Source organism: Haliotis rubra, unplaced genomic scaffold, assembly GCF_003918875.1.
Source record: "Haliotis rubra isolate DU_JTF1 unplaced genomic scaffold, ASM391887v1 Scf56, whole genome shotgun sequence".
NCBI lineage: Eukaryota > Metazoa > Mollusca > Gastropoda > Lepetellida > Haliotidae > Haliotis > Haliotis rubra.
In genome coordinates this window covers 240233-268182 of record NW_025767257.1, presented here as the reverse complement: position 1 = coordinate 268182, position 27950 = coordinate 240233, and the positions used below count along the sequence as shown (strand labels likewise).

Here is a 27950-nt window from a genome sequence, read left to right as displayed (position 1 = left end):
GTCCTTTAGCACACCAATACTGGCGTAGGTCCACCTTTCTGGGGACAAGTTAGACAACTGACCCAAACACCTGATTCTTTGATGTTGTCAAGGCCTAATATAATGCCATTGCCAATACAAGCAGCTTTTCTGTCAATACTATCGAGGGAATCTACCCATGAGTAGTCCGTTAATTTCCTTAGTTTAGTATTCTTCTTACCCGAAACAGGTTCTGAAGCATGTGTATCGCCTGCACCCTGAGCCGCTTGACTGCCGTCGGCATCTCGCTGGCCGCCATTTTGTTTAGCTGCACCGCGTTGCCGCGTAGATTTACTAACATCCAACTCTTGTCTAAGGCGCTCCACTTCCTTCGCCAGAGTAACACGCTTAGCTTCCAACCTGAGACGTTTCATTTCTGTTTCTAATTCGCACATTCCGCTTCGAGGGCGTGTGTGCTCCGTTCCATGTCGTTGGCTGATGCATGATGCAATGGCGGGCTACCAGACGACATGGTTTGCCGAATCTGCGGTGAGAGAATGTCAGAAGACGTCCGTGGAGAAGGTTTTAGCGACTCGAGGGCTTCCAGCATCTTTAGTCCAGCTTTCTGGCATTTCGGTTTCACGTCGGTTTGCTCTGAAACCTCTCTTGATGACATTTTCAATACAAGTTATCACTGCTCCGTGATGTTGAAAGCCTGACGCCATGCGGGCGCTGATGCTAATATAAGGGAGATAACTGCAGCGACACTGTTGTAGAGGCAAGGGACGCTACTCGTACCATACCGTAATCAAAATCTATTTTACTCTGTAAAATATGACATTTACATCGCCATCAAAAACTGGTGACACCACTCTCTGATTACAATTAGCTTGGGTAGGCCTAGATGAAAATAATACTATTTAGGTTTCACACAAAGTGTAAACTGTATTATTTTTGTTTGGCTATATTATAACCTGTCAAATACTTCTAGCGGTAAGAGTTCCTCCCGTTCCCCCATCCCAAATAGATCTAATATGTATAAATATTCTAGAATTATAAACATAACTTAACACAACAATTACTAGAGAACTCACAAAATGATTAAAAGTCCAAAATTTAAGTGAGGGCTAGGTTTAGGGTTAGGGTTAGGGTTAGGGTTAGGTTTAGGTTTAGGGTTAGGTTTAGGGTTAGGGTTAGGGTTAGGGTTAGGTTTAGAGTTTGGTTTAGAGTTGGGGGAACGGAAGGAACTCTTTCCCTTCTAGCGTGAGTAGACCTTAAAGCAAGAAATGACACATCCGCAGAAAGGACAAGAATTAGTGGGTGGGTGGATGAGTGAGTGCATGGGATTGTGGTGAGTGAGTGAGTAAGTGACAAAGTGAGTGTCATACTGTCAATACTTCAACTTGAAGTTGAACGTTGTATGAGCAGTATGTCAGCCATACAAAGATCAGAGATTAGGTAATGAACAAATAAGCATGCGGCATTTAAACTGTCGTCTGGCCAAAATAATGAGGATCGAACTTACAGTCTATCTCGTCTATATTTACTTACGGTGACGATCATCCATGTTTACATTTACTTCCGGTACCTGAATCTCGTGATATACAAGATTATTTTCGAACAAAATAAGTCGGTCAGGACGTATATTTCAGTTGTAATTGGGAATATGTATTTTCAACCTATGTTAACAGTTCTGGTATTCAGTTCTGGTTTATGTTCAATACCATACGAAACTAACAAAGCTAACACTTCCGGTATTTCATGGCAGACGAAAATAATATTGAAGAAATAGAAAATAACAAATTTGGGGGTCCAGCATCTTATTGTAAATTGTCATTCGTCAGACTCAAGTTGCAGGGCTTGCCTTACGATTGTTTTGTATATTTCACACAGATATAAGTTTTTCTGTTGATGACGTATCAACCTAAGTTTGGCAACAGATGCCTGATGATGTTGCACAATTGAAGCAAGAGTGTTGAGAAGACAACGGAAGCAAGCAGCGAGAATTCAGAGATCCGCGTGAAGGTATATATTACTTTAGCTTCTCAACGTGGTGTCTGATTCGTGATATCTTTTAAATGTGTGAAAAATACTCAGTATAATAGGGTAACGAATAATACTGAGGCTAAGTTTACTTAGACTGGGGTCGTTTTCGGCACCCTAAACAAAGTCAAAATACATCTAAACGTACTCGGAACAGTAAACGGCAGACGAGTCCATATTCCTCAACCAGATCATGTTATAGTTCCCGTTCGTCTTAAAATTATTACTAGTGTATCACGAACTATTCATCAAAGTATATTCTCGTTTCTTATATCGAATGCAAATATTATGGTTCCAACTAAGAAATCGAATCGACGCGTCCTAGGGTACACGCGTTTCTGTATCCTGAATTGCTTGGGTACGTTTCTGTAGTACCCATCAACGCCTTGACTGTTACTGCATGTTACCACCCTGCAATTAATGAAAACAGTGAGCATTATGTACATACGAAAGCTATTTACCTTGTATTCTGTGTTTTCGGACACTTAAGAGACATTCCTTGCTATCTTTAAAATAAAATAGTATCTATCATGAATTTGGTACTACATGTATAGCTGTTTCCAATATAAGATGAGATAAGATAATTCTTTATTGTCCCAATGGAAATTTGTTTTGCATCATACGTTCTCCAGTTTCACAGTCTTTCATAAAGCAGCCATACATAACATTGCAATTGGTAATCATGAAACTATTGTTTAAAATAATCAGGATATAAATACATCAATTTAGTACACAAACATAGATATTGAATAGAATTTGGACAATTAAAAGACAAGTCATTCACTGAATTTGTTGTTAATGCATCTAATACTAGCTGGAACAAATGAATGGCGAACCCTGTTTGTTCTAATAGTCGGCTTATGCAGCCTGCGTCCAGAAGGTAATGATGAATATTCAGAAAAGAGTGTGAGTAGGATCACTTAAAATTTTGTTTGCCTTTTCTGAAATTTGCTGCTCATAACAACTGCCGATACTTTTGATAGGAAACCCAATAATTTTAGATGCAGTGTTTATGATTTTGAGAGTTTGTTTTTATTCTGGACAGACAGGTTCCCGAACCAACTCAAGAAATTAAAGGTTATGACACTTTGAATAAAGGTTTTGTAAAATAACATGATAGTTTGGTCGATTTTAAAATGTTTCAACTTCCACAAAAAATCCAAGCGTTGTATTTTCTCAGTGTTTTCGTTCCAATGGAGAATTGGCCTTCTGTATCACAGTATGCTTTGGTACTTGAGGTAATTGCCTGCTAAAGCTGGGATGGATAACACCAGTACCTCGGTCAGTGCTGCAGTTACCAGTACCTGGTCCTTGTATAACTAACCATGCTAGTGAATTTTGTACATTAAGTGTAGAAATTTTTCAAAAGATCTTTGTATGTCATACATGAGCTTCATGATGGTTAGTCTGTGGTGCCAAAATGATCATTAGGGTATTTCGTGTTGTATGATATCTAACCAGGCATATATGCTAAGATGAGAATATGATGTTTTCTTACAAGTTGTCAATGCCACTAAAATTCAGATTACTAGACCATTGGGGCATTTTGCTTTTGGGACATATTATTACATTGTTGAGAGTGTTGAGCATATCACATTACCAAACACTGCTTTGGACATCAGGTGCCATGATTGACCTTTTCAAAGGGAAGTAACCTAGGGTCATGGACAATAGAAAACATGGTAGCTGGGAATCATATTTCTTCCCTTCCAATCCCTATCCCATGCTCTTTACAAATTTAATGCAGTTTCCTAAAGCACCTGTTTATGTTTTTTGGTTCACAGTCAAACCATGGATGACTACTTTACAGAACGTCAGTTAAAGCTGATCCGTGATAAGTTGAATGCAGAGAAGATCAAGCTATGGTTGGCCCCATATACTTCGGAATCAGGAGAAAAAGGGGATGTTCCAAAGGTTAGAAAATTCTTTCAACTGGTCAACAGTTCATCCCAATCAATGGCTCAGACTGCAACTGTAGGCACGAGTCTGAGACTGGAGTCTGATAAGTTTACGTCAGTCCAAGGTTACATGGAAAACATGTATCAGCTGAATATGCAGATCTCAGTAAAGGATAAACATGCCAAGCTCAGTAAAGGATAAACATGCCAAGCTCAGTAAAGGATGAACATGCCAAGCTCAGTAGTTGAACATACCGATCTCAGAAGTTGAACATGCCAATCTCAGTAAAGGTTGAACATGCCTGTCTCAGTAAAGGATGAACATACTATTGTGTGTGGTACATCTATTGTTTGTGGTACATTATGTAACAGTTGGAGGCAGGTGATTTATGTTACTACATAAATATCAACTTATTTTATTTGATCTATATTGTAGGAACTGATTGACAGATATGCCAAAGATCTGGGACTTGCAGATACCGAAGTTGTTGAGTTGTTGGAATCTCTCAGACAACGTGCTCTTCAAAAACTTGCTGAACGAGACAAATTTCAGAAGGAAGGCATAGCGACTTTGAAAATGATTGTCACTGGCTGCCAAACAGAAGAGGTATGGGAAAGAGGATCCTTCTAGAATATGTAATATTCTGTATTGTTGAAAAAATGTTGTTTTTCCGTAAATACTAATGCCTCAATTTTATAAATTTGATACTCAGTTTTAATATCTATCTATTTTAACAGCCATTAAATGGTTTGTGTTTAGTGGGTTTTTTTTATGTATTAACAGTTTGGTATTCAAGTTTGACTTAGTTTTTTATTCAATCATGTTTTCCCTTCATATGATGATTGGACTAATGTTCTTGTGTCCTATTACATTTTATTTTCTACAGTATCCACATATTTATCAAGCTCCTGAAAAACTTCATCTGTTCATATGTCGATTTGCAGGGTTTGAGGAAGCAAGCTTATACAACAGAAATCCAATTAAGTTCTGATGGATCTGAGTTGCGGAAGAAGGTGGCACAAAAGTCCAGTGTTCCTATTGACCAGATCAAGCTCATCACCTGTGGTCGTGTCATTAAAGATAACGCTTCCTTACAAGAACAGAATGTTAAGGTGTGTACATGACATGGCAAAACTAATTTACCAAGGCATTAGGGCTGGGATGGGTAGGAAAAAATGGAATCGAGTACCCGCATGTACTTACTCGAATCGGAATCGAGTACCCTGAAATGTAAGGAATAAAACGCTTCTGTCAACTTTCTGAATATCCAATCACGAGTTGACAGAAATTTTGATAGAAAAACTTGAAATGATGTCAATAAGACACTGAAACTGAACATAGGATATTTATTTTACGTCTGTTTAACCAATATAGAGAGTAACACCATTGCCGCTGTTACTGTAACTTGACTCCTCACTGCTCATGCTCAGATATATTACAGTCGTTAATAATAACCTCCATTAATCGAACAATGCCAATGATGCAAATGTGTGTTAAGTCAATAATGAAAAAGACAATTTATTGTCTGCCCTTGCCATTACAGAGTTCTCTCCTTTTCCCGGTACTTGATTCCTAGAAATAGGACTCAATTCCAGCTGTACCCGACCCGGATTCGAGTACCCGTCCCAGCCCTACTAGGCATGAAAATGCAAGATTTTCTCAAGTGATGTGTTCCTAACACTTTTTAATGTAGAAATTCAGTAATGCTGTCTGCTGGGTATAACAGTTTCTGTCTCACAGAAAAAGTTTACTCTGTTTCAGTCATACATGTTTTCTTCATCAGAATGGATCCAAGGTGATGGCAGTGCGGCTATCTGTTGCTGAGGCAGAGGCACACAGGCAACAGAAGCAGGCCTCTAATGTTGCCAGAACGCGGGAAGCAGCAGAACTTCTCACATCCAAGATAGACTCGGGTTTGTCAAGTATATTGCTATTCTGCTGATGTTGTTGATGTTATGCTAATTTCTATGTAGACTTCTGTTAGTATTGGTACTGGGAAGATTTTATTTTATCATGTGCAGTTATATGTCTTCTGGGGTATTCTAATTTTGGATTGACCACAAGCTTTGTGACATCACCTTGGAGCAAGTGAGAAAGCTCTTTCCATTTGCACAAGTGAGGATGAGAAGAAAGAATGAGCTACAAGGAATTACTGTATATATTAGTCATAGATCGCCAGTGAGCCATTGTGTGAAATTGATGTTTTTTGTAGTATATTTGTTTCACTCTCAATTATACAAAAACAACATACAAACTGTAAGAAAGGTAGTTGTTTATGTATTCATTAACGATAACAATTGTATTTTGAAAAATGCCAGGTAAAAGAATGTTTGTTGAAGTGGGTGACACTAGTTTATGTAACATTACCACATTGATGGATGTACATGAATATTAATCAAGTTGCCGTTATTTATACATAAATCAGAATCCAGAATTATGTGATGTCTCATTCCATATCAGCACATGGATAATAGAATGAAATAATGAATGAAAAGTAATACCAGTAACAAATGAAAAGCTGAGTTATTTTCAGACAAATTGTAATCCCCAAGAGCATTACCTGACATTTAATCCTCAATCTGGCTTTAAATGTTGCAGAAGAAGATGACTTTGACATCCAAATTGCTGACCAGTCTGGGAAACCATTACAGCTGCCTCTGGAAGAGAAGAAGGTTTGTCAACAACCCTCTTGTGTATTTTGCCATATCATTTGAAAATAGTTTTCTGATATTGAACTGATATTGAAGTTATGTTAGACTAAACATTTAGCATGTATAATTGTTGATGGCATCACAAGGCTATTTCGCACTAGTCTACACAAGTCTACCATGTATCAGATGTATTGTTACATCATGTTTACTGCTTCACAAGTGTTTGTTGAGCATTATAATGTCCTAAAAATGATTGTGACATCATTGCTTTGCCTTTAATTTTATCTTGCTTATTAGTTACAAGCAACATTCTGAGGTGAATATTTGTAGGTGAGAACTCAGAAGTGTGTATATGTTAAAGTTACAATACACTTTGTCACTTCATTCTCATTTCGATCAACTTGACCAAATGACCAGTTATTGCTGTTGGAATGAGTTAATATATAATAGCATGCAGTGACCCTTTTTTTCCTGTACAAATCCAAGTGTCAGTATTATTGCTTATTTTACTTTTCAATCTTTGATGATGTTTACAGAGAATATTAGTCGTGTTGGCCTCGTTCATACAATGTTGTCTTGCTGTAGGCCCTGACCCTTGCTATGACACTGCATGAGAAGGGGCGTGCATCACTGAAGAATAAGGAGGTATCTCAAGCTTTGTTGTTGTTCCTGGAAGCTGACACTGAGTTTAGGTAAGTACCGGTAAACAAAGGCTTCATAGTTTCATACATTTGTTTACATGACCATTGAAGAAAATCTGGTGTACCATATGTTGGAAAAAGAGTCCACTCACATGTCTGAGTAGATATGTTACAGATGTGTGACATATATAATATTGGTAGGAGTATAAGTAAGAGTGCATGGAGTCATCCCACAGATGACATGCAGTGTACATGCCACAAACATGCCAGTTTATGTCCCCTCTGAGAGTGGTCTAGTTGTATTGTGTGTCTACTGCAGCAAGTGCAAGGCTGAACTACTGAATGCTGTTGACAACTATGCTGTACTGTGTCTGGATATCGTGTGGTGCTATCTCTGTCTCAAGAATGTGGATCAGCTTCCTGATGCAGGTACAAAATGTCATATCAGTTAAACCTTTGCAATGCAACTATAATACAGTCAGAGCTACAGATAACTTTTTGGGTCATTGAGTTATGTACTCGCTCGTGTTCATCTCGACTGGGTATCCTAATTTTCCTTTGAGTAAGCAAACAAATTGTACCCACCTTACTCAAACACATTTGGGTATTTTGCCATTAATTGTAAAAATATAATAAAATTTAAATGTTGGTTTACGTATGTGTTATTTATATTGATCTGTAAAATGATAAACGATAAGAAAGACTACAAGTTGCCAAGTTCATGTGCTGAAATAGAACCTCTCAGTATGCCTCAGTTATTTTATTTAACCACCGGTACACTAGTGAAGATTTGACATTTTGGTGTGTATGCATGTAAGATCAAATTTATTGAGTATTTTCAAAACTTCAAGCGTACTTGTACGCAATAGACTTAGTAGGAATTGAGTTTTCACATAAATATCTTGCGTAATTTACGCAGATAGGCAGCTTATCTGTACCTCTGATACAGGTCAAGATGAATGCACATCTTTAATAATCCCTCTGAACTGTTGTGTTTTACGAGAGATTTTTACAACCATTAAATGTGATGTGTTTTGTCATGCTGCTTTGCTTTCATCTTGTTCCTTTCTAGAATGGAGACTTGAACAGAGTGAAAAATGTTTCCTCCGAAGTTATGGTGCTAATAATGAGCGTCTGACAGCAGTGAAGGTACATGAGAATCAGCATAATTAATCATTCACAGCACACTTCTCAGTTTTAGTTAAAAATGTAAGTGAAAAGCCAGAAGGCTAATCCACAGAATGGAATTTCCATGGAAGAAAAATTAAACGGTTAAACAGTCTGCTATAGTCACCCTTTTGTAAGTCCAGTATATCTCCCCGTGCTGTTGTCAGTTTCCATCCATTTCTGAATAGTTCTCCCTCCACATAATGCTGTAGAAAGCCAAGTACCATGGGGTATGCAGTTCAGCCTTTTCAGGGGTGGAAATAACTTTAAAATTGATAGTGTACAGTGGCACATGTAAAGTCACTTGCCCTGATAATTTTTCCACTATAAGGATTATTTTCTTGCTGATTTTTAAATAAACAACATACTTAACATTGGAAAGTCAACTGGACACCAGTACAATGTGATATACAAATTTGCTTGCCCGACAGAGAAAAACACTGGACTCAGACGTCAGGCAATGGGTTATTTCCACCCCTGCTTTTGATGAAACCTGACACCATGTGTGTTCTTGCATCCTTCCAGTAGGGCTGTGCAATATTACCAGTAAACTGGTATATACTGGAACAGTATCTCGCGATACTGTTCAGATTCAGTGATCTATATTGGGCCATCCATAGTTAGCTCCCTTTGAATTATTTGCCCTTGATTTCCATTGCAACAAAATGTGCTCTAAAAGTGCCATTTATTTATTTTATTTCTGTTGGTTTCATGTAACATTTTACAAGTGGAAGTATCTTTATTAGTGGCTCCAAAAGAGCCAAATATTCTGCCAAGTTATGTGAGTTTGAATTGTTTCATAAAGGACATTTTGGAGGAATTAAGTGGCCTCAATGGACTAATTTGTTATTTGGACTGAGTGACCATTTCACATTATGTTTTTTTTTGTTAGTCTTATAAATTTTGTAGGACTGTATAATGACATTCTAGTCAAGGATCATTGGAGGTGACATGAGATTTTAAGCTCAAATATAATTCACCTAAATCATGTTTTTGTGTCATGTTGCAATAGTTCATGTCAACACAAGACATGTTTATATTGCAGCTGAATCTGAATCGCTGACATACCGTAACAATTACATACTGCATTGAAGTGCATTCTGTTGAAGCTGGCCATGTTTAATTGATCTGTAAACCATTGTCATACAACCACACACAAGGGGGAGCCTGAAAGTATGGTGTAACTAAGAAGATGTTGCACACACAGAGCTATTATGAATACACTTGGGCAGAAACCTTCCTGTCAATATATATGTATTGCAATATGAAACTCAAGGCAATATCCAGTCCTACCTTCCAGTAGGTGACATAGGATGTTTGTTCTAATTAAAGCTGGCACTGGTGTTGTACTTGGTGTCCGTTGATATGAGAAACAGGTATGGCAGAGGTGATTCCTGATGTTTCCAGCTTGTGTGAATCATATGACTGATATGATCGACACTGTGGCTCCCGTGTGGAGTAATGCTCTGGCCTTGACTCCCTCAATCATGATGTCTACTTCATTGGCATTTCCTACAAGTCTATCTGGTATATCTCTTTTCCTTTCTCTGGGGCGCTCAAAAATGCCTACAGGCTGCCCCTGCCAATAGGCCTTAGCAAGTTTAAAGCGCTACCTCATCTGAGGCAAGTATGCTGAGTGTGGCCGACTAATCCACATCTCCAACAAGTGAGTCCAGTCCTCCTCTGTTCTATAGTCCATATGACTTGTCCTTCAGTCCACTGTGGCCTATAAGTGTTGTAGTTGGCTTTATCTGACTAGCTACTGTGAGAATGTGGAGCCAGCAAAGGGAGGTAATACATGCATCTAGGGTATAGTGAAGATTTATCGGAACATATACATATATCCACATCTCCAACAAGTGAGTCCAGTCCTCCTGTTCTATAGTCCATATGACTTGTCCTTCAGTCCACGGTGGCCTATAAGTGTTGTAGTTGGCTTTATCTGACTGGCTACTGTGAGAATGTGGAGCCAGCAAAGGGAGGTAATACATGCATCTAGGGTATAGTGAAGATTTATCGGAACATATACATATATCGGGTGATACAGGATCAGACAATCACAAACCCAAACAAAATCACATGCACAAATACAAACAAGATGCAATATTCACAAAAGAACTCCAGTACTCAGTGAGGATCAACGACCAAAGAGGAATTGACTGCAAAATACTTCACATTCCTGAACTTACCAAATATATTGAAAAGAAATGACTTAAATAATGACACCTAATTATAGTTAGGTTTAAACTAACACAATTTATTACAGTCACTCAGTAACTAACTTATCTATGACATGTCAAGTTTTATTTCACATGTGAAGTGTAATCACATCTTTGTTACAACTAAGACATGATAAAGTTTATTGTACAATGAACAAGCACTTACAGTTTTTACTTGTCACTGTCTGACATTTCATATTCAAGGTAGTAATTACATTATACCATAGTAGACAAAGTACAGTATATGACTCTGACAGATATGGAGGCAGCACTACTCCATGACAAATGTGTAAGTGTACACAAACAATGATCATGAGTCCAGTCAGAAGTCAGTGGTAGCTGACGCACAAAGTTAGACGTGTTTACATGACCACGATTACAATATCACAATGTGACAAGTAGAGCTCTATAATAACACGTAAGCGAATATAACTGATCTCAGTGATGTGGCTCCTCACTCAGTCTCAAGTCAAGCTCCTCACTGGAGGCTCCATTTTGTAGAAGGGTAAGGGGTGGTACTCTTGAATGAAAACCAATGCCTGCTGAGGTGTGAGCTGGGACTTGTGCCACAAGTTTGTTACTCAACTATATATGTTTTGTTTTCACCCTGTAACATGATAAAAAAACAATCAATAAAACAGTTGTATCACATCTACATGTATAATTGTCTAGGACCATGCACGTTACAGTTACATGTGATTATATCTGTCACAATATACTCAATGTGATAAATATTACTTATACTGCATCAGTTCCAGTGATATGTAATAAATGCTGTTCACAAAAAGGATTATGTAGATTATACAGCAGCAAAATATTACAATTATAATCATGACACACCACACATTTGTGGCTTGTGGCAATAATATACATGAAATATAAACACAGTAAAAGGATAAATATCTACCAAATATATAGTACTCAGGTGAGTGAGCATCGTCTACCTTAACTGATGGTCAAACAGCATGTCCCATCTGTAAGTAATATTACAGGAATGATTTCCGTCCATAACCCCCATTTTTCTTTTATCATTCTGTGCCTAAGAATAGATGGTTTTTATCAAAAACCTAACCCTAAACATAAACATAACCCTAAACCGTAAACCCTCGAAATAATCCTAATAAATAGTATACATTTCAAGCGGGGGGTACAGGCAGAACTCTTACCATATAACATACCATTAAAGGGCCACTGATCCAGAGCGATATATGTTTCAAATTACGAAACCTAGCTGCAAACTCGTCAGCCCCTGCTCCCTCGACCGTGACGGACACGGGGACTGGGCTACTGTCCACCTTGGCAGAATTTCTTCAACCTACTCAGTGGGACATTAGGAAGGGTAGATGCCCATCAGATGCCGTTATTTGAAAATATCCCCTACAGTTCTTGTCTGATTGTAATAAAGTATCCCAGCAGTGTGGGCTTTTTCAGATTTTCAAATGTTTGGATGGTATAGTGTCTGATCCATTTTTTTTTCCTATTTCTGTGTTTTTTACCTCAATATTTAATCATGTAAAAATATGATGTCTATTACGTATGCTATGATATAAAAAAACACATTTGATATATTTGAATCCATAAACTAAACAACCCCACTTTGCCGTTGCTAAAAAAATCTGAAATTTTACTAAGGTATATACAGTTTTTAACTAAGTACACAGCAAATGCTTATATATGTTTCTTATGTAACAATAAAGTTCGATCCGTTCTAATCCTCAAAACAGTATCGGCCCATAAGTTGTTGTTTTTTCAGACATTCAGACATTTAAACTTGCATGCAATACAGCGATTACTACTCTCTTGCTAACATATGGTATATTTGGGATTACGCTTTCTTAGTAAAGTACAAATTCTAGTACTTTTGGAGTTGAGCCCCATCCAGGATTCAAACTCACCCTCAGAGTCAGGCACTTAATCGCAGGCACACAAAGTCAGCTGCCTAACCCGCTCAGCTACCTCGACTTCCACAAAAATGGAAGTCGGACAACTGGTAGTCTAGACTGCGGGCTTTGTGTACCCCTCTGATAAGTGTTAATTGGCACGGCTCCCACGGCCGAAAGCTATGATTACACAATGCCATTAAGAAAGTGGTCAAATGTAACATATGTTATATTTGGGATTACACTTTCTTAGTATCAGAGGGGTACACAAAGCCCGCAGTCTAGACTACCAGTTGTCAGACTTCCGTTTTTGTGGAAGTCGCGGTTGCTCAGCGGGTTAGGCGGCTGACTTTTAGTGCTGGCAATTAGGTGCCTGACTCTGAGGGTGTGAGTTCAAATCCCGGATGGGGCTAGAATTTGTACTTTACTAAGAAAGTGTAATCCCAAATATAACATTGGTTAAATTTGACCACTTTCTAAATGGCATTGTGTAATCATACTCTCTTGCTGTAACCCTTGTTCGGTGGCAAACCTACACATGTTATTTGTCATCATTCACTTCATGGTCAGTTAATGAATTTATAACAGGTATAATTAGTGATAACACCACTCAGATTACTCGACAAAGGTTCCCATTTGGCATTTCTTGTGTCTGGAGTAAATACTCATCATTATAAATTGAGGTCTGATGTGGCAAATGCATTACATCTTATGTAATACGCACATGGAAGTGCAGCAAGAGGAATTATCAGCTTCAGTTTCAAAACAGACATTGATCAAAGGATTAACCGATAACACGCTGATTGATTAATTGCTTTTATCCTGCACAGTGGATTTTACAAAAGGTGTTTATGTATGTTGATTTACTAATCCATACTGAATACACCTTGTCGTAAAGTCTCTTTGTAAAAACAAAGTCCTTCCTTCAAGGGATTAACCACCAATACATTGACTGATTGGTCATTATTGGCTACTTAATTACTTTTTTAAAGAATGGCGGACATCATGCAATTAGTTGCCAGGTGTGCTATCTGGAGTGACCAATGGGATACACCAATGTGAAAAACCTGAAACGATATCTCACTTTTTCGCATATTAGACTGTTAAGAGACACATGACATGGAACAGGATTCTTTGTCAGCTGCAGATGAATGGCATCTCATTCCTTTTTGTGGATATTGATGGATACATTTCCTGAAAAAGGTAATAGCCTGATATTGTTGCTATAACGTTGGTGTGTTTTAATTTTAATATTTGCATTTTGTTTTAATTTATTTGTTATGGCATTCAACAGAATCATTTTATTTTTTTTGACGTGAAGTGTAATGAGACAGACACCATACACTCGGTCGCACTTAGGGCGTGTGTGTGAAATATGATTCACGTTGGCAATCTATAAGATGTCTAGATATTACAGTCATGTTATAAATTCACTAAGTATAGGCAGATTGTGTGTATTTTATTAAATTTCAAACTGCATACAAATATGACAATAAACTAATTAGGATTATAAAACTAAATATAAAGATGTACATTGACTTAGTTACATGTATTTCAGTCCTAACATTTTTTACCACTGGCAGATGGTTAAACTTAAAATGTTTTCATTTGTTATCACAACAATGCAATTTAATACAACATTCAGATTGACTAGTAGTTAACCCAAGCTCACTACTCTCCCCAAGACTCTCCATGTACTTAGTTAGCCTTACTTTCAAACAATGCTATTATATCAGGCTTCTCACCAAATTCAAGGTCAAACTATTTTTTTAAATCAAATTCTACATCCATTTACGTTAACATTTTTATAAAGTCAACATTACTATGAAATCAAAATTTTACATCAAAATCAGCATTTTTATTAAAGTGAATATTTTGGTTTTTAAGAAACCAAATTATTCACCACAGTCTACATAATTTTACAACAAAATCAAGATTATCGAGTGAAAAAGATTTCATCTTTGTTGATCAGTCTACGCTTAGGTAAGAGTTCCTCCCGTTCCCCATCCCAAATAATATTTATAAATATATAGAGAATCTCACCCAAGTGTCTTCTGATATCAATTATATCAACACGAGTTGATAAAGTTACAAATATCCGAGGCTTGCCGAGGATATTTTTACTTTTATCAACGAGTGTTGATATATATGATATCAGAAGACACGAGGGTGAGATTCTATTTATCATCCAAAATCACTCTTCATTAATTTTCAATGAAAAATGTACATCTCTGAACATGGTGCTGCCATTAGACTTGCAGTGCAGCGATGTCATAGCATTGTGACATCATCAAGTACATGACGTCATAGCATTGTCAGGGCATTGTACAAAATCTACTGTCAAAACGATATCTCCTAGGAGATATCGTTTGATCTCACACAAAGCGATATCTCCTGTGGAACACAGTTTTGGATGATAAACTAAATTATTAACAAAACTTAACACAAAAATTACTAGAGAACTCACAAAATGACTAAAAGTCCAATATTTAAGTTAGGGTTAGGTTTAGTGTTAAGTTTTAGGTTTAGAGTTAGGTTTAGGGGTGGGGGAACGGAAGGAACTCTTTCCCTATGGTTATACTATCAGTTTCGCATGAGGGTGGTGCAGCAGCGGTAACAAACCAGTCATGAATTCTGGGATATCATCCGGGTACTCACTGGAGAAAATCAATAAAAAAAGCAACAACCAGGCCACGGAAATTGTTCTGGATCAGTGGCCCTTTAAGTATATTGTGCTTACCTATTCTGTCATAATGAAACATATATCACTCTATAAAACAAACCTGCATGATTAATATGTGAGATCCTTACAAATATATACAATAAACAGTTATGAAAATAATATATGATTTCAAATGTCACAAACATTCAAAGATGGCTGCTGAGCAGGCACAAATGCTTATGTGTCACTTGCAAGAAACGTTGCTACAAGCTGCATGGGAGGTCTGTCTTCCACATGCACATGCAACTTGTGTTTAGGTGTTTGAATCAAACAAGGTGCTGGTGTGTTTCAGCACCCTTGTTTTTTGTTGTTTTTGACAATGTTTCATTTCACTCAAACTTAACGAATATTGAATCAGATAGCATGTTCCAACATGTCGTTTAAAGTGCCCATTAGGCACACAAAAAGATGCATTTACCTTAGAGTATAAATGACCTCACCACATGTAAGTTTATATATGTCTATCAAATTTTAGGATGTTCCCATACTTTTTGTTTGTAGTATATGTTACTAGTAAACTTATCATAATAATGCTGATGTAGTAAACATGAAATCATATCTATAATCATTATTCAACACTAATCTCAAAATACATTTATACCTTCAAATCACAATAATTTAACCTAAGCAAGAATGGTGTTTATAATATAACTATACTTAACAAATATTAGATCCTACATAATATGTGTTATAACTAACCTTGAACAGAGTGTAGTTGTAGACCAAAAGGAGAAATCAGACGTCCATCAAAATGTCACATCATATGTTTCAGGTACCTTTCTCGTGCGGCTGTATGTGGTAGACTCATTTAAAATGTGCTCATGCTAGTGAAGAAAAATAGACAACGTTAAACTGACCAATAAGAGATCATGGAATAGCTTGCCCTCTGAGTGAGGAACAAAAGAACACCCTTCTCTCCCACAATAGAACCCAGGTTCAGCTTGGGACAATCAAGTTGGAGACAAATACCATACATGATCAAATAAAAAGCTAATCCAATAAAACTACCACAACCAAACTGTTTAAAAACAATACCGTATTTACATAAATAAACATAGGTAATGTTAAAATATGACACTGACACAAGTATATCTACCCATGCTGTAGGTACCCTGTTGTAAGTCAAGTATATCTCCCCATGCTGTAGTCACCCTGTTGTAAGTCCAGTATATCTCCCCATGCTGTTGTCACCCTGTTGTGAGTCCAGTATATCTCCCCATGCTGTTGTCACCCTGTTGTAAGTCCAGTATATCTCCCCATGCTGTGGGTCACCCTGTTGTAAGTCCAGTATATCTCCCCATGCTGTTGTCACCCTGTTGTAAGTCCAGTATATCTCACCATGCTGTAGTCACCCTGTTGTGAGTCCAGTATATCTCCCCATGCTGTTGTCACCCTGTTGTGAGTCCAGTATATCTCCCCATGCTGTAGTCACCCTGTTGTAAGTCCAGTATATCTCCCCATGCTGTAGTCACCCTGTTGTGAGTCCAGTATATCTCCCCATGCTGTAGTCACCCTGTTGTAAGTCCAGTATATCTCCCCATGCTGTAGTCACCCTGTTGTAAGTCCAGTATATCTCCCCATGCTGTAGTCACCCTGTTGTGAGTCCAGTATATCTCCCCATGCTGTAGTCACCCTGTTGTAAGTCCAGTATATCTCCCCATGCTGTAGTCACCCTGTTGTAAGTCCAGTACCGGTATATCTCCCCATGCTGTAGTCACCCTGTTGTAAGTCCAGTATATCTCCCCATGCTGTTGTCACCCAGTTGTAAGTCCAGTATATCTCCCTATGCTGTAGTCACCCTGTTGTGAGTCCAGTATATCTCCCAATGCTGCAGTCACCCTGTTGTAAATCCAGTATATCTCCCCATGCTGTTGTCACCCTGTTGTAAGTCCAGTATATCTGCCCATGCTGGTGTCACCCTGTTGTAAGTCCAGTATATCTCCCCATGCTGTAGTCACCCTGTTGTAAGTCCAGTACCGGTATATCTCCCCATGCTGTAGTCACCCTGTTGTAAGTCCAGTATATCTCCCCATGCTGTTGTCACCCTGTTGTAAGTCCAGTATATCTCCCCATGCTGTGGGTCACCCTGTTGTGAGTCCAGTATATCTCCCAATGCTGTTGTCACCCTGTTGTAAGTCCAGTATATCTCCCCATGCTGTTGTCACCCTGTTGTAAGTCCAGTATATCTCCCAAGCTGTTGTCACCCTGTTGTAAGTCCAGTTTATCTCCCCATGCTGTTGTCACCCTGTTGTGAGTCCAGTATATCTCCCCATGCTGTTGTCACCCTGTTATCCCCCTGGCATGTAATATAGTCAAAGCCTCGTCTGTCTGTCTGTCTGTCTGTCCGTCCGTAATTATTTTGTTTCTGGAGCATAACTCAAAAACGGTTCAATATTTTTTCCAAAAAACTGGTACATATATATCAAACAGAACCTAAAGTGGTGCCTTTTGCTATTTACAGATTTTTGTCATTTATATTCTCGGTTTCCATGGAAATGAGTCGGACTTAGTCTCAAAAGGTAGGGGTGGGCTTCGTTTCCGAAAATCGTTCAATATCTTTCAACAGAACTTAGCAGATATATGAGATATACCCTGAAGTGGTACCTTTTCCTATTTGCAGATTTTTGGCATTTATATTTTTCATGATTTCCATGGAAACGATTCGGATTTAGTCTTAAAGAATCAAGATGGACTTTAAGTATCTGTCAGATGATCTGTTCTTTCAAGTATGCAGGGGCCAGGGGGATTTGTCATCTTCTGATGACTGTTGTTGTGTATAACTGCAGGGTGGGACAGGGAGTGAACAAGCCCAGGCCTTGTTCATGAGGCTCCATCTCCTGCAAGGAGTCATGGCCTTCCACCAACATCGAGTCAAGGTTGCAGCCGAACTCTTAAACCAGGTAATATAGCTTTAGTTCTGCTTTATTCAGTTTACATTACTGTTGGATTTTCTACACTCAATATTACAATGGGAATTCTCTATTGAAGTGCTGATATATACGTGCCACAGGGTTTTAGATCCTAAAACTCACCACTTCTGATCAATAATTGCCCAGGTAACGGATTGTTTCCCTCCTAAATAATCACATGTGCTGTGGTATTATGGAGTATCTTTTGTGTCTAAGATCTTTCTTGCTATTACATACTTGTCTGTTACAGGCTGAAAAAGAGTTGAAGTCTTTACAAGTGGATGAAAATCTCATCACTGAAGGTGAATATAACTAAAGTCACTCAAATTATTTTATAGAGGGTGGAGTTGATCATTGAACTGATAGTGATATTCATGGTTGTAAGATTGGGCTCAGTATTCCTCTGATGTATACTTGCATTAAATCAGAATGTTATAGGCTTCCCCAAAACAGGAAGTGTTGGACGATCCTCCAGTTGCAAGACATTTTTGTTTCAGTGATGACTTTTGGCTTCAAGGAGAAGGAATCTCGACTTGCTCTCAGGGCATGTAAAGGGGATGTCCAGCAAGCCGTGGACCACATCATCAACAGGAGGAAGGTACATTCAGTTTAACAGAGTGTCAATCCTGAAGAATTTGTAACAAAGCATGACATCCAGAGTGATCAAATTGATCTCTAAGTTTGAGATCTTATATCTGAAGATTCTTTGGTATTTTGACTTTTTTAATTTCACTATTGCATCCACAAATGAAAAGACCTGGATCAGTTTTGAATTGTGCAATGATAACAGTAGATATAAGAGATAACATATGACAGTTTGTCTTCTTCAGGAGAAGAAAGATATGAATATGAAGCTGAATCAAGAAAGGAAAGAAAGGATGAGAGCCAAAAAGTTTGGGAAAACTGCAAGTGGGGAGTGGTCAGTACTGGTCAATTACTGGAGTCAGTAAACGATATGGAACGATATGTCTCTAATCTGGTATGTTTCATGCAATACGTACAGATTAATGCTTGACCTTAGAAACCAGGCATGAAATTCCAGGTGTCCTTCTTGTAGCTCTCATGGAAAAACTTACAAGTCTTTATGTTCCCTACATACAAGCACTACAGGATCATCCTCTTCCACTAAACAACTTGATCCCTAAAGTGATCGACAGTTGTTAGATTTTAACCTTCCATCTTTGTCATGGTTGACTACATCTTTCATGATACAGTCTCAACTGAGGTCAACCTTAACTTATGATTTACTGTCATTTGTTTAACACAGGAGTATTCGTGAAACATGTATTTCTATTTATATACATGTATAAGGGTTCATGAATAAACTATTTTGATTCAGTCGTAGGTTTGTTTTAAACAGTACATCAAGTGATGATTTCAGCAGACATATGATGTACAAACACACAAAGTTAACAACTTTTGGAATCTGGTGTAATTAAGATGACCTTATTCCAGCGTTTAAAATTCCTGCCTGCCCGACGGTCTATTTTCATCTCGGACGGTCATATTTCGAAAGTAGCCTGTCCGGTGGTCTGGTAGATGTTTTTACCCCAAACAGTAAATATTTCATAATATCAGACAGGTTCTCTTGCCATCAGTTTGAGGTTTTTAAGATATTATAATAATTATGTTAAACTATTTACGATTGGACAGTTCATTTTACAATAACCAATCACAACACATGTACTTTCAGTTTACCTAAACTCGGAGCATTGCCTGTTAGTGCTATGTTGTTCATTGCGATGCCTACATACAGTAAAGTATTCAGAAACCTGATTATTTTTTTTCATTGTTGAAAACTGGACAGGCAAGTTTGTATCCGGACTGGTAAGTTTTTAAAGTTACCAGTCCGGCTGTCTGGCTTGGAATTTTGGGAGTTTTAAACACTGCTTATTCTAACCCAAATGGTTATGATTACTTTAGCAGAGGTTGTTTTGTGGAAGGGGCCAAGGATGCTATGTAAGTTTCAGATGCGGCATTATTGCATTAAGCGTGTGATGTAAAATATGATGTCACAATGGCAATACTTCAGCCTTTTGAGCAGCTCTTGTGAGGGACAGTTGTGTTCACAACAGTAGTGGAAGGATCAGCTTACCTCGAAGTCATGTCTAGCCTCCTGTGTAATAACAGACATTAGACATTCTTCATTTCCACTGACCATCTAAGGGTTGAGTTTCATGTTTGTACTCATTTGTCAAAGGATAATAGTCACAACTGTATTAAATTGTGATTTTATTGATGAGATTGAAGTATGTAATATTGATGTTTACACAGGCTGAACATGCAAAACATGGACATGTTGGTTGGTATGGGGTTTGGCACTGGTGCTGCTGCGGAGGCTCTCAAACAGGGTAATAATGATGTCAACATGGCTCTGGAGGTGAGTCCTTACACTACACTCAGCTTACACATCTTCCTTGACATAACACTGAAATTGTGCTCATAAATATGAATATGGAAAATAAAAGCTGATTTTCTTTTATATGAAATGCATATATCACTTTAAAGACAGCACATTATATATATTTGGGGAGGGTCACTTTGTAGACAATTTCTTGGGTAAGTAGATCTTGTATCATGATATGTACATACAAACATATATCTATCACTTATATCAAAAGAATTGAATGTGTTGATGATAATTTGTCATGTTTCTGCTCTAAAGATTCTACAGACTCATCCAGAGCTGTTTGAAATAACTGACCCAGAGGACGAGTGGGAGGATGTGGATGTCACAGACGATATGTTGGCTCAGGTAACTAGTCTAGGTGTAGCTGGTACAACAGAGTATACTTGTATGTTGACCACCAGAGGCATGTTGGCTCAGGTAACTAGTCTAGGTGTAGCTGGTACAACAGAGTATACTTGTATGTTGACCACCAGAGGCATGTTGGCTCAGGTAACTAGTCTAGGTGTAGCTGGTACAACAGAGTATACTTGTATGTTGACCACCAGAGGCATGTTGGCTCAGGTAACTAGTCTACGTGTAGCTGGTACAACAGAGTATACTTGTATGTTGACCACCAGAGGCATGTTGGCTCAGGTAACTAGTCTAGGTGTAGCTGGTACAACAGAGTTTACTTGTACGTTGACCACCAGAGGCATGTTGGCTCAGGTAACTAGTCTAGGTGTAGCTGGTACAACAGAGTTTACTTGTATGTTGACCACCAGAGGCATGTTGGCTCAGGTAACTAGTCTAGGTGTAGCTGGTACAACAGAGTATACTTGTATGTTGACCACCAGAGGCATGTTGGCTCAGGTAACTAGTCTACGTGTAGCTGGTACAACAGAGTATACTTGTATGTTGACCACCAGAGGCATGTTGGCTCAGGTAACTAGTCTAGGTGTAGCTGGTACAACAGAGTATACTTGTATGTTGACCACCAGAGGCATGTTGGCTCAGGTAACTAGTCTATGTGTAGCTGGTACAACAGAGTATACTTGTATGTTGACCACCAGAGGCATGTTGGCTCAGGAAACTAGTCTAGGTGTAGCTGGTACAACAGAGTATACTTGTATGTTGACCACCAGAGGCATGTTGGCCCCCAGTAACTAGTCTACGTGTAGCTGGTACAACAGAGTATATTTGTATGTTGACCACCACAGACATGTTGGCTCAGGTAACTAGTCTACGTGTAGCTGGTACAACAGAGTATATTTGTATGTTGACCACCACAGACATGTTGGCTCAGGTAACTAGTCTACGTGTAGCTGGTACAACAGAGTATACTTGTATGTTGACCACCAGAGGCATGTTGGCTCAGGAAACTAGTCTAGGTGTAACTGGTACAACAGAGTATATTTGTATGTTGACCACCAGAGGCATGTTGGCTCAGGTAACTAGTCTATGTGTAGCTGGTACAACAGAGTATATTTGTATGTTGACCACCAGAGGCATGTTGGCTCAGGTAACTAGTCTACGTGTAGCTGGTACAACAGAGTATATTTGTATGTTGACCGCCAGAGGCATGTTGGCTCAGGTAACTAGTCTACGTGTAGCTGGTACAACAGAGTATACTTGTATGTCATCTCAGAGAGCTAGTGAGTAATAGTTCATGCAGATCTCAGTATTCCTGGTAACAAAATTGGGATCCCAGGGAGATGTTTGTTCTTGTAGAGTGCAATGATGAAACTGTAAACCTCTGATCATTTATGGATGATCCTTACATAGTTCTATATGTATTTTGTATTTATTGATGATGTCTTCTTTATGGCCCGGAAGTTTAATGTCAAAGCATTCACAGTTCATATGTAGCTTTCCTGTTTCTACTCAAGTGGATCATTCTCAGCCCCCAGTGATTGCAATTGATGTTTTTTCAAGTGATAAAATTGCAGACACCTTTTCCAGCTAACAGCCTTGGGTTTTGAGTTGGAGATGGGCCGTCGATCACTGCTGAAACACAAAGGGGATGTTGAGAAGGCTGTTGATGACCTTATCAGATCTGGGGGCTTTATAGCCCCCAAGGCCTCCAAGCCAGGTACCACATGCTTGTAGAATAAGAAGTTCTTGTCATTAGTCACAGAAGAATATTCAGGGTCACCACGAGAAACACTTGATAGATTCTTAGGAAAGCAAATAAAATATGTTGATGATTTTGAAGGGGGCCATGAAAACAATTATGTAATGTAAATAGATAGGTTTGTAGTCACTAAGTGAACTATTAAGGCATTGCAGTTTTTGGATGACATGTTAAATATATCAATAGCTGACATTGTTGTGACACTAAACTTTCACTGGTTTCACTTATGTAATGATTGTTAAATTACTGATATTCACTCATATCTAATAATTCATCATTGAATTGATTGTGGAAAATACATACAGTACAACAAGAAATTATTGAGAATTTAAAGATTGTAAAAAATTTTTATTTCTTTCACTCATTACTCACGTATTAAATGTGAATATTAGCAGAACATAACTCCAGATTCAAAGACAGGTGAACAGTTAGTATTTTGTCAAGTCACCATGGGCAGCAATGCAGGCTTCAATGCGGCAGGGCATACTACTGATCAAAGAAGTTAGAATGTCGTGGTCCATGCTGTCCCAATATCGGACCACCTCTTCTTTCATTTCAGCAATATTTGTCAGATTTTTCGTATTGACACTTTCCTTCATAAGTCCCCAAACATTTTCCATTGGATTTAGGTCAGGGATATAGCTTGGCCAATCTAATAATGTCATATTTTGGGTCTGAAACCAGGCCTGTGAATGCTTTGAACGATGTTTTGTGTCATTGTCCTGCTGGGAAAATCAAAAAATTTCCATAGAACACGTAAGAAGATGGAAGTAAATGTCCCTCGAGAATATCTGTGTACCGCTCACTGTTCATATTCCCTTCAAATACACAGAGGGGCGTTGCCCCTAACACAGATATGCCACCCTACACAGTGTCTTCATTATGGGAAGGTAGATTAACTCATAAAACCAACACTGGGGACTTCTTTGAGAGACATTTGTTTTCCTTCATCACTGGGTCTCACCTGTTTTGATTTTGTTTGCCATTAAAACTGGTCATACAACTTGTACTTATCTAAACCCGAGACTCCATGCTTCAGGTCCTTCCAGGAACAGAGAGAATCCTCAAGAAAAGAAGGAGATGGAAGCTCTGGACAATCTGATGTCTGACATTTCCAGGGACGAGGAGGACTACCTTGACCTCACATTGAAAGAGGAATCTGAGATTCTCTGTGAATACAAAACCATGCTTGCCAGTCTGGATGTGTCATAGATACATATCTGGGACACATATATGTGACAAGTCATTTACAAAATTTGTTTGTATTCATTCTAAAGTTGCATTATTTAAAAACCTTAATTGAATTAGGCCGAATTAGTTTGAAATTATTAAATATCAAGAATGTGAAGAGGTGGCATGATCTTCCATGGCCTTCCTGAATGGGGTGATTAGAACAAAAGGTTAATCATCGGCTTATGTTTTGTGATTAATTTGTCAGGAACTTACAACTCTCTGCACAGTACAAGCAAAGCCAAGGGTACTGACTGGATCTAAATGAAAAGTGATTCTTAATTCAGCTTACAGTTTCTTGACTTTTATTTGCAAGACTACTGGCAGTCATCAGAAACCAGACCAACATGGTTGAGCTTGATTTGTGATGTATTTTCAGTATGGGTGCATGATCAAATGAAAAGGCAGCTATTCCTACTTGACAGTTGAACATTTAATCATTCAATCCTTCAATCAGAAGAAAAAATGTGTGATGATAGTTTGGGAAGGTGGTAGTTTCAATAAATCAGTTTCTGATCCATATGGTTCAAGATTTGGTGTCTGTATTCACTAGAACAATTCCCAACTTGATCCATATGGTTCAAGAATTGGTGTCTGTATTCACTAGAACAATTCCCAGCTTTTGTTTCATAAAACAGTACAAACTTGTGTAATGACCTCCATCACGAAGTCCATGATCTGAACATCAGTAAACATCAATGATGACATTAGGTTCAATATTAAGGTGTCCAGGACCCAAATGTGAAAATATAGAAAATAAAGATAAAGCCCTATATGTACAGAAGTATGTATCTGTATTGAACAAACTTTATGGATAACAACTTCTTCTTGTATGTTTTCAAAGTTTCTTCAATATTGTACTTCCCAACTTTTGCCACTCAAAGACGTATGTTTCTGGTTGTGAAACCATGGAACCATTTATGTGTATTATTGAGTTTCTGACTATTGCGTTACTAAGCCAATTGAAATTCCCAGCAATCAATAAATTCATTGGAACAGAGTTATACATACATCAGGCCACGATATTTCAAATATAGTGTGGTTGGTTTGTTTATTGGTTGTGGATGTGACATGTTTGGGATATACAACGAACCATGATTCTACATGGTTTGTGCCGATTGATTGGACAGTAAGTTTCCAGATATCATGCATACATGTACCTACAAATTGTGTTTCTCATATTTAAACTGTGACCATTTGATTTCACAAACAATTTTATTTCTTGTTTGGAAAATTTAAATGCCTATAAGTATCATCCTTTTGACAACAAGACCATTTAGAAAGACTTCCTGCAGGGATTTTCTAAGGTTGGTTTGTATGTGACGCACAATGTATTAATGTACCTATGCAAATGTCTTACATCTTAATGTATTTTTGTTTATACCTCTGTCCAGAATAGTTGATAGGAGCATATTGATAATAAAACAGACACACCTGATAAATTGTTTTTGTTCTTTTGCTTTTAGCGCTCAAGGACCAAAGATAAGATGAATGGCAATATGTCAGTTAAATGTTACCAACATGTACATTCTTTCTGTACATTGATAAAAACATTCCAGAACGTCACTGAGGGCAAAATCCTCTACATCCTCTGCACATCTGAGATAAATTTTTATCTAACATTATATACCGTTTCCATGTTTTCTTTTCTCAATCTCTATTCAAAGAAAGTCAAATGTTCATTGTTTGTATCAACATTATTTTGTATATACTTTCATTGACATCAAAGAGTTCTATAAACAGCAATAGATATACAAGTAAAAACATATACATACTAACAAGACAAGGAGGAGATAACACTTGTGAATGAAGCATTGAAATACTATTTAAGTTTCATAGGTTTTCACTTCTAGATAACATAAACTGCGTCCTGTTGATAGGTGATTTTAGCTGTCCAGATATACACCATTTTAGGCGCCACGTCGGATCTCGGGGCGTGATGTACAGCAATCAATGTTGGACATTGCAGGAGACACAAACAGCACACAGATTCATGCCAATCTCACCGGGAAACGGAATCTTTTCGACATTGTCCTCACGACTAACCCATCAATAGGGAAGTCAAGGTGGTAACATGTGGGTGCATCTATACATGACACAGCGTTGGCCGATTTCCACACATCTCCTCAGGGTCATAACATAATCATTCCAAAGAGTGTTATAAGTTCTCATAGATGTACTGTGCCAGCATTCAGGAGGACAAGATAAGACTTTGATATTATGACGATTGACGGAGATTGGTGTACAAGCACTAAAGTGATATAGATTCAGTTTAAAACAAGTCTAACAGCATAAACAGACTAACATATTCTATCTTAGATGCTGAAACATTAGTGTCTCTGTCTGGTTCAACAGAAACTTCTTCGTCTTAAAGCACGACTATATATACAAGCACAGAAAAATCATACCTGGTCAGATTATAGATTCTCCCTGATAGGAAGAGCAGAGTGGTCTCACATTAACTGGTGTGTTTTTTTAAAATGGCACATCATAGAAGGTAATGTTGAACATTACTTAATCAAAAATAAAGCAAACATTTTGGTTTAGCGGTTCAGTTCTGTGTTTATCTGGGGCAAGCGCACCGGTTTACCAAGAATGACTAAGCTTGTCCAAGACACCATCAATAGCTGAACCCTATGATATTAAGTTAGCACAAAATCCAGCCACGGTGTCCTCACATACACACAGTGTTCCTTTCACGCCATCGCCAACGAGCCTGGCTGACTGTAGACAGCAATCTGACTGTACTCTGAATCTTGCCGTCAGTTAAAAGATTGGACCCATCACAGTTGTCATTGATATTATCTGACCATAGACAGAAGCTATGTAGTTAATGTGGAAGTATCTAGCTGGGATTTTACGAACATGGTACTTAAACATGTTCCTGTTAGAAATAGCCGTGGTCATAGATGGTCCATCAGTTTTCAAACCTAGCCATTAAATTGACCCAGAATGAACCCAAGAGGCATTTCCTATTTCTATACTTCCCTTCAAAAGTTTAGACTCACTACATGTTACGGATACATATGGTTACATCGAAGATTGATTTTGGGGAACCAACTGCAAACCTTATGCAGATGAATTGCACGAGGATCATGCATCAAACTGCTGAAAAGCATGTTCAAATATCGCGCATGTGAACAGCTGCGGTTTGGTGTAAAGTTTTGTTAAGATTTGCCAATTTTCACTGATTTTGATATTCATTGAACTCCTGACAATAATCATGTCAACGTTACGAATTTGTTTTACAATACATCAGTTCATGTGTAAACACTATGGCTCTTCTCCTTCTTATGTCTTCACTTCTCAACCAACTGTCTTGTAAATTTGGTGAACACACGTGAAGCTGATGTCAAACCAAAGGGAGGCACATGGAATTTGAAGGTGTCCTGTCTGAGCAAACCACGAGAATTAATATACAGTATGCGGGGTAACAATGTCACTGTTCGTGTCAGTCATGCAGTCATTTACTCATTCCTCCTAATTTCACACAACACTTACAGTTTTCCCAGGAATTATTGAGAAAATCTCTGTTTCCTAATACTGATAATAGAACTATAAAATAGGTGTTACATTATGTAGTAGGGTACTCAATATGGGAGGCAACTCTTGTAGACTTAAGAATGAATAACCAAAGAGGACTTAGAAATATTGAGGATATGAAGAAAGAGTGAATAAGTGAGTTTAGTTTTACACAGCACTCAGCAATATTCCAGCTATATGGCGGCGGTCTGTAAATAATCGAGTCTGGACCAGCCAATCCAGTGATCAACAGCATGAGCATCGATCTGCGCAAATCGGAACCAATGACATGCGTCAACCAAGTCAGCGAGCCTAACCACCCTATCCCGTAAGTCGCCTCTTACACAAGCATGGGTTACTGAAGATTCACCTTCACGGGTATATGAAGAAAGAAGTGGTCGAATATTGGAATATGCTGTCACACGATTTCCTACAAACTTTGATCGGTAGTGTACCTACTGTCCACCCCCGCAGTTTATTGGTCAATATCTATTGGTGTCAGGTTGTCACCATATCCTAGCAACCTCGGAACAACCTGTTGTTTTCAGACGTTTATTGCGCTTCAGGAGCCTTGCAGTTTCTGAAATGA

General features: G+C 38.2%; 1 protein-coding gene across 3 annotated transcripts; it reads left to right on the top strand.

Annotated features, from left to right (window-relative positions):
• Window positions 1-1712: 1712 nt before the first annotated feature.
• Window positions 1713-25281, top strand: LOC124253944 (NEDD8 ultimate buster 1-like). Of its 3 annotated transcripts, XM_046687788.1 has the most exons (17): window positions 1713-1983; window positions 3786-3915; window positions 4336-4506; window positions 4845-5012; window positions 5684-5813; window positions 6499-6572; window positions 7137-7243; window positions 7512-7621; window positions 8265-8341; window positions 17967-18080; window positions 18340-18391; window positions 18587-18687; window positions 18920-19008; window positions 20364-20469; window positions 20755-20844; window positions 22438-22567; window positions 23649-25281. In XM_046687788.1, exons 2-17 carry the CDS (start codon window positions 3793-3795, stop codon window positions 23819-23821), a joined length of 1815 nt encoding a protein of 604 aa, XP_046543744.1. In that variant the 5' UTR covers window positions 1713-1983; window positions 3786-3792; the 3' UTR covers window positions 23822-25281. The 3 variants fall into 3 exon arrangements, with proteins under 3 accessions (XP_046543744.1, XP_046543743.1, XP_046543745.1); XM_046687787.1 differs by lacking the exon at window positions 1713-1983 and having other exon boundaries at window positions 3114-3915; XM_046687789.1 differs by lacking the exons at window positions 1713-1983; window positions 18920-19008; window positions 20364-20469; window positions 20755-20844 and having other exon boundaries at window positions 3114-3915.
• The last annotated feature ends 2669 nt before the right edge of the window (window positions 25282-27950 follow it).

What these genes read in the sequence shown, in the direction of transcription:
- LOC124253944 (XM_046687788.1), top strand. Translation starts at nt 3,793, where the DNA reads ATGGATGACTACTTTACAGAACGTCAGTTAAAGCTGATCCGTGATAAG. An exon ending in GGATCAGCTTCCTGATGCAG is followed by an intron (nt 7,622 to 8,264) that starts GTACAAAATGTC and finishes GTTCCTTTCTAG; the next exon opens with AATGGAGACTTGAACAGAGT. An exon ending in TGAAAATCTCATCACTGAAG is followed by an intron (nt 18,392 to 18,586) that starts GTGAATATAACT and finishes TTTTTGTTTCAG; the next exon opens with TGATGACTTTTGGCTTCAAG.